Consider the following 5,912-nt stretch of genomic DNA (forward strand, 5'->3'; position numbering starts at 1 on the left):
GTGTGGGTTAGTTAACATAAGGGGCTGTTCCTTACAGGGCCCTGCTTGCAGGGCTGGCCCTTGGCTGTCGTCTCAGAATTTGGCTTTTGGAATGTTCCTATGCCGATAAGATTGTTTTGTGTACCTGGAGCCCAAATTCCATGGTATCAGCTCCCCTAGACTATTTGTACAAACAATGTGATTTCAGATGGATACCTACTTCTCTTTTTCCTGAACTGTTGTAGTGCAGGTGGAGAGAGTGCTTATGTGACCAGCCCAATAAAAACCCTGGGCTTGGAGTCTTAAACAGGCTCCCTGGGCAGAAACACTGCATGTGTGTTCCTGTGTGGCCCCTCACCAGTGGGAGAATGTAGGAAGCCTGCACCTGGATTCTTCCGGAGTCTACCTGATACATCTTTCCGCCTTGGTGGTACTCCTGTGTATCTTTTTGCTGTAATGTAATCAAACTTAGCCATGAGTACAACTCTATTCTGAGTCCTGTGGGTCCTTCAAGTGGAGAACCGAATGGGTGGGTGGTTGGGGGACTCCAAACAGGCAGATGCTGATTTCAAAGCGCAGCCGTCTGAATTCATGCTCCTACTTCTGTTATGACCTGTTCAGTTTAGCCATGAATTTAAAACTATATGAGTCATATTTGATCCAGAAGTTTTAGTTATTTTTCTTCATGGGACAATTATTCAGAGTTTATATTTCATCATATTGTTGGATGTCCTACCTTTAAAAATGGATTCCTGAAACGATTGCATCTTGGTGTTATGTTATCTACTTATTTTTTTAAATTTAATTTTTTTGAAGTGTAGTTGATTTACAGTGTAGTTTCAGGTGTACAGCAAAGCTGTTATTTACTTCTTAATATTTCCAAACAGTCAAAATAAAAAATGCAACTCTCAAATTGTCAAGTATTCACCCTCTTAAATCTGAATTGTAGGGGGCAGGGCTCAGAGTCTCAGTTCGTTTCATCCTGTGTCCCCAGGCATTTGGACCTACAGTCCCAGGACCAGCCCTCAAAGGGAGACTGTTTTCAGGGCCAGCAACTCTAGACTCAGACAGGAGGTGGGGAGTTGGAGGAGCTTTGTAGGTTTGCTGTTGGCTCATTGTCCACTGCCTCCCTCCAGCCAAGAGAAATTCCCTAAGCGAGAAGCTGGGAGCAACAACAGAGAGTTTATTTTCATCACTGCTCAGGAGGGGACATGAAGCAGGCAGGATGGTGAAGGTGTCGGGCCACAGCAGCTGTGATGGGTGCAGGAGCAGGGTGGAGTGTGGCTGTGGGGGACGGCCAACTGGGGCGAGTGGGGAGCATCTTCTCCGTCTGGTTCTTCTTCCAGAAGGCAGATGCAGGGTCACCTGGCCCAGGCAGAGGTCCAAGCAGAAGTCCTCCAGAGAGGCAGGGCTAGATTTCACTGGCTCCCAGCAGTTTCTTCTAAGGGAAGGTCTCTTTTCTAAAAGGAGGGGTGAGACAACCCAAGAAGGAGAGAAAGAGTGAATTCTGTCCCCCAAGAGCAGCTTAGTTCTGCAACCAATCAGATCCAACATCAGCCTCCTGGTATCTGATGCAAAGAGCAAGGTCCCACCCCGGATATGGACTTCCCTGGCTTCCCAGGGTCTTTGGACTGGGTGCCACTTGGTCAGGGACAGGGACTCTCTGGGCTGGGCCACTCCTGGGGTAGAAAGACAGGATTGATGCCCCTTGAGACTCACTGTAACCACCCTTTTCTCTTCCCCAAAACATCCACTCTCCATTCCTGTCTCCTCTGGACAGCCCCGCTGCCCCAAATACACAGACACACAGTTTAGGGACTCACCTCCTTAGGTCGGCGTCTTTTCCAGCAGTACAGACACAGGGGGACCAGAGACGCCAAAAGGAGCAGAACCCAGACACCTAATAGCAGGCCCTGAAGGCTTCTGACCAGGGCCTGGGGACAGAGAATCAAAGCTGTAGGCACCAGAGCGACAGTTGCCATCTGTGCTCTGTCTCCACGGTCCTCAGTGATACAAGGTAACCCTCCAGCCCATGCATCTCTGAGGAAGGAGCCCGGTGTGGAGGTGGGTCAGTGCATGTAGCCTTCAGAGAGCAGCCAGAAGACCTTCTCATCGGGCCTCAGTGTCCTCACCTGAACAGTGATGGGCTTGGGCTGTGATTTGGTTCCCTGACAAGCCCAAGACTTGAGAGGACCAAGGGTGCATTCCACACCTTTGCAGCACCTCACACATTTGCAACATCAGCTCATTCACGGTGATTTCAGTGTTTCTATTTCCACTAATCTGTCCCACCCACAACCTCAGGAACTGCTTCCGCTCTGTTCCGTGCCCCATCTGTAGTAACGGTGGTCACAATTGGTGTCCAACAGGTCACACTGTTTTTGATGGTCAGCCTCTCTGTCGCCCACATTCTTGGCCTCCCTGCCCACTGTCTCCTGCTGAGCTGGTCCCCGGCTCTGCTACCTTCAGCATGTCCAAGTAGGAGATGCAGAGCCGTAGCCTTCCGACATCTGGATTTGGAGAGCCGGGGGGCCGGGTGGGCCCCCAGGATGGGGAGGTATCACAGATACTGTCATAAAAATAAAAGGAGTACTTATGGAAACCGCTAGCCCCAGTGATGATGGCGGCCATGGCCGTGGAGAAAGCTCCCAGGGCGAGCAGGGTCCTCAGCAGGGCCTGGGGAGGAGAGGAGGCAGAGAGAGAGCCAGGTGATTCGGCCTTCTGGAGCCTAGCCCTGGGCAAAGATGGGAGGAGCCCCCAGGACCTGGCAGGTGACAGGGCAGGAGGCTTGGGATGGCTTCCAGCTTCTGGGCGTGGTGTCAACCCCTGCCCTTCCCTGAACTCACCCAGTAGATGCCACCTCGTTTCTCATAAATGAAGGCGACAGCTCCAGCCAGCACAGCCTGGGGAGAGATGGAAGCAGGAGCGGGGGTGGTGCGGGAAACGCCAGCCCTCCAGCTGCCTGCTTCCCTTTCCCACCGTGGCCCCCACGGTTAGAGCCAACCATCGGGCTGGCCCTTCCCCAGAACATTCCATGTGGACCCGAGATTGTGAGCTGAGCTCTGCTGTGTGTAAGATAACGGTGAGGGTGTTGAGGCCTGACTTCAACCCCGAGGCTGCAGGACCCTCTGTTTTAGTGACATTGAAAAGTGCTTATGGTCAAACAAGGGGTGAGCCCTCCTTCCCTTCTCCAAAACCTCCCTTTTGAAGCAACACCAAGCGCTTTCTGAAAGCTCCAGGGTGGTGAGGTGGAAGTCCAGGTTGCTGGAGAAGCTCTCAGTATGGGATGAGTCTCCCTGCCTCGGGGGTAGGCACCCCGTGGCGCCCAGCCACCCAGCCTGCTGGGCTCATGGAGCAGGAAGCCTGGCCGCTCCCAGGGGAAAGAGGTGCCCCAATTCAAGGTGGCGCATCTGTAACTCGTCTCAGTGTTTCTGCCGTTGGGTGGATGAAGATGATTACTTTCGACTGCCCTCTCAATAAATATGTGTTTGGCTGTTATTCTGTGGGTATGCCAAAGGGCCCTGCCCCCATCCTACCAGGACCCCCCCACCCCACCCCCGAGTTCCCACTGCGGATTGCACACACCCATCTCTTGACATAAGCACTGCTGTGTTATGGATTCCTCCTGGATTCCCGCTGTGTGCAGAGGGTAATGGGAAGCCTCCAGGGAGCTGAGCCTTCCTTGCAGTGTATACACCCTCTAGCACGTTCTGCTTCCCCCATCTCAATGCAAGAGTCTGGAGGTGAGCCAGGTCCTAAATCCTTAGCTGATATTTGCTGTTGAAGGTGGTAGAAGTGATGGGAGGAGCTCGGGGTAGGGAACCAGGACAGCTGACCAGGGACCGTGGCCACCCCTGCCCTTAGCTTTGTGCGTTTCTTGTCTGTAGAAGCAGGGTGTTGGCCTGGAGAGCTTGGAGTCTTTTCCATTGTTAACAGTCTGCATTCTGATGGGGTTGAGGGTGGCGGTCTGTCACCGCTGACGGGAGGCCCACCTGCCCACCATCCTCCGGCCCCACTCACCACAGCCCCTGTCCAGATGGCAGCTCCTGATGCACGCATGGCGGAGTTGTAGAAGATGTAGAGGAATCCTCCCAGGACCCCACTCAGTATTCCCAGCGTGATCTGCGCTGCCTGAGGCATGAAAAACCTAAGAACCCGGATCCCAGGTTCCTGGGTCCCGGAGCAGCCCTCTGCGCCTAAGGCTCAGGGTAGCTTTGAGGACCTGCCACTCTGAGTATTAACAGTTAGAACCCCGAGACAGAGAAAGAGAGAGAGTAGAGGGTAAGAGGCAGGGAGGGAGAAGGAGAGGAGAGGGAAGGAGAAGAGATGGGAGAGGATGGGAAGGGAGGGCTGTGGAGGGGAGGGGAGAGCCAGCCCATACTGAGTCTGGCCCAGGGGAGAGGATGGACTCAGGGCCCCGCCAGCTGGGACTTTAAATGGTCAGTGGCTCCTTCACAGCCCCTTAGCCCTCAGCCTACCCGACTCACAGCTTTTACTGAGAAGGCCAGTAAGCGAGGGAAAAGCCAGAACTTGATTCTAGTAAGAAGATAAAACTGGCCCAGGGGCTTGTTCAGAGAGAGGCTGGCACAGATTGGGCACCACAAGAGGAGGGGTCTTCCTCTCCTGGTCCTGGGAGCCTGTGAGCCCCTCCACACCCTGAGGCAGGCAGCCCTACTCACCCAGGAGGCCACCAGCAGCCGGTGGCTGCTCAAGGGCCGGGAGGCTGGGCGGGGCGCAGGGACGAGGGGCTGCAGCAGGGAGCAGCTGCTCAGCAGGAGCTTGGCCAGCGCGGACTCCTGGTGGATGTGCACCCGGATGCATGTGGGCTGAGGAGCCTCAGGGGCCACCTCCCCACTGTCTACTGTCTCCATGCCTGTGGACATCCGTCTGGGAGGGAGGAAGGGAGTGTCAGGGCCAAAAAGTCCGCAGAAGGTTTTTACAGATTTTCCTGGAGCTGGAAACTGGCGGAGGCCCTGGTCACAGAGCTGCATCCTGGACTTGAGATGTGTCATGTGAGAAATCCCTGAGCCCCCTGAGGCTGTGGCCACCACTGAGCCCACTGGAGCCTCCCTCTTCATCCCAGATCTGCTCTGTCTCCCTAACCTCCTCCCACGGCTGGGTGGGGGGGTCTGGACCAAGCAGCACCCGTAATCCACACCCCTCGGCTTTCTGCTCCCAGCCTGCTCGTGCAGCCATGGGCCCGACCCTGGGTCCTCTGCCCGCCCCTTCTCCCCAGAGCCCTCAGGCTGCTGGACAGAACTGAGTCCTGGCTGCCTGTTGACCTTCTATTGAGACAGCTGCTTCCCAGGTGGGCCTAGCGACTGCCCCCACCCCAGCCCCTAAGTACCTCCCTCTCCACCCATGGCTACTCAGCCCTGCACTGCCAGTTCACACAGCATCCCGCACCCCCTCAACCCTATAAAAGACCGTGTCGTGGGTGGAGATGGAGGTCAAAAGCCAGAATGACTTGGCATTGAACAGGGACAGAGTTGTACCTGGCCTCTGCTTCTGTCACCACCCTGAAGGCACAGCCTCTCCATGGTGGTTGGTTCCTCCCTCCCTCCCTCCCTTCTTCCTAAGCAAGTTTTGGGGGGCCCTTGTGGGATCAGGGTGGGGAATCCTCTGGGGAGGGGTCCTGTGAGAAGGGTCTCTGGGAAAGGGCCCCTGGGCCGAGGGCCTGCCTCACCTGCTCTCCTCAGGGACCAGTGGCTGGGCTGGCAGTCCAGTGTGCTGAGTCCCAGTGTGCCTTGTGATGGGGAGGGCTGGGGAGGGCTGGGGAGGGGGTGGTGCTGAGAACAGGGCAGAAAGGGGAGGGGGCTGGTGGAGTGCCAGGAAGAGAAAGATGAGGCAACTTCCCAGCACACAGCTGGTGCAAAGGGTCCCTCCAGGGTTTTCCAGCTGCCGGGGGGGTCACTGGGCTCCGATGCCCTGGA

The 5,912-nt window shown here is 55.8% G+C and overlaps 1 protein-coding gene across 2 annotated transcripts; it reads right to left on the reverse strand.

Moving 5' to 3' along the window:
* Positions 1-1,142: 1,142 nt before the first annotated feature.
* On the reverse strand, positions 1,143-5,812 carry TMEM176A (transmembrane protein 176A). 2 transcript variants are annotated; one of them, XM_010969938.3, is made up of 7 exons: positions 5,666-5,810; positions 4,659-4,866; positions 4,000-4,110; positions 2,826-2,882; positions 2,443-2,655; positions 1,803-1,913; positions 1,143-1,439 (listed from the first exon to the last, which is right to left on the reverse strand). In XM_010969938.3, the coding sequence occupies exons 2-7, from the start codon at positions 4,860-4,862 to the stop codon at positions 1,398-1,400; spliced, it is 738 nt and encodes a 245-aa protein (XP_010968240.2). In that variant the 5' UTR covers positions 4,863-4,866; positions 5,666-5,810; the 3' UTR covers positions 1,143-1,397. The 2 variants fall into 2 exon arrangements, 1 of the variants encoding a protein (XP_010968240.2); XR_012508007.1 differs by lacking the exon at positions 1,143-1,439 and having other exon boundaries at positions 2,112-2,655; positions 5,666-5,812.
* Positions 5,813-5,912: the final 100 nt, after the last annotated feature.

This window comes from Camelus bactrianus, chromosome 7, assembly GCF_048773025.1.
Source record: "Camelus bactrianus isolate YW-2024 breed Bactrian camel chromosome 7, ASM4877302v1, whole genome shotgun sequence".
In the NCBI taxonomy this organism is placed as follows: domain Eukaryota; kingdom Metazoa; phylum Chordata; class Mammalia; order Artiodactyla; family Camelidae; genus Camelus; species Camelus bactrianus.

What these genes read in the sequence shown, in the direction of transcription:
- TMEM176A (XM_010969938.3), bottom strand. Translation starts at nt 4,862, where the DNA reads ATGTCCACAGGCATGGAGACAGTAGACAGTGGGGAGGTGGCCCCTGAG. An exon ending in GGCTGCTGGTGGCCTCCTGG is followed by an intron (nt 4,111 to 4,658) that starts GTGAGTAGGGCT and finishes TTCATGCCTCAG; the next exon opens with GCAGCGCAGATCACGCTGGG. An exon ending in CCATCTGGACAGGGGCTGTG is followed by an intron (nt 2,883 to 3,999) that starts GTGAGTGGGGCC and finishes ATCTCTCCCCAG; the next exon opens with GCTGTGCTGGCTGGAGCTGT.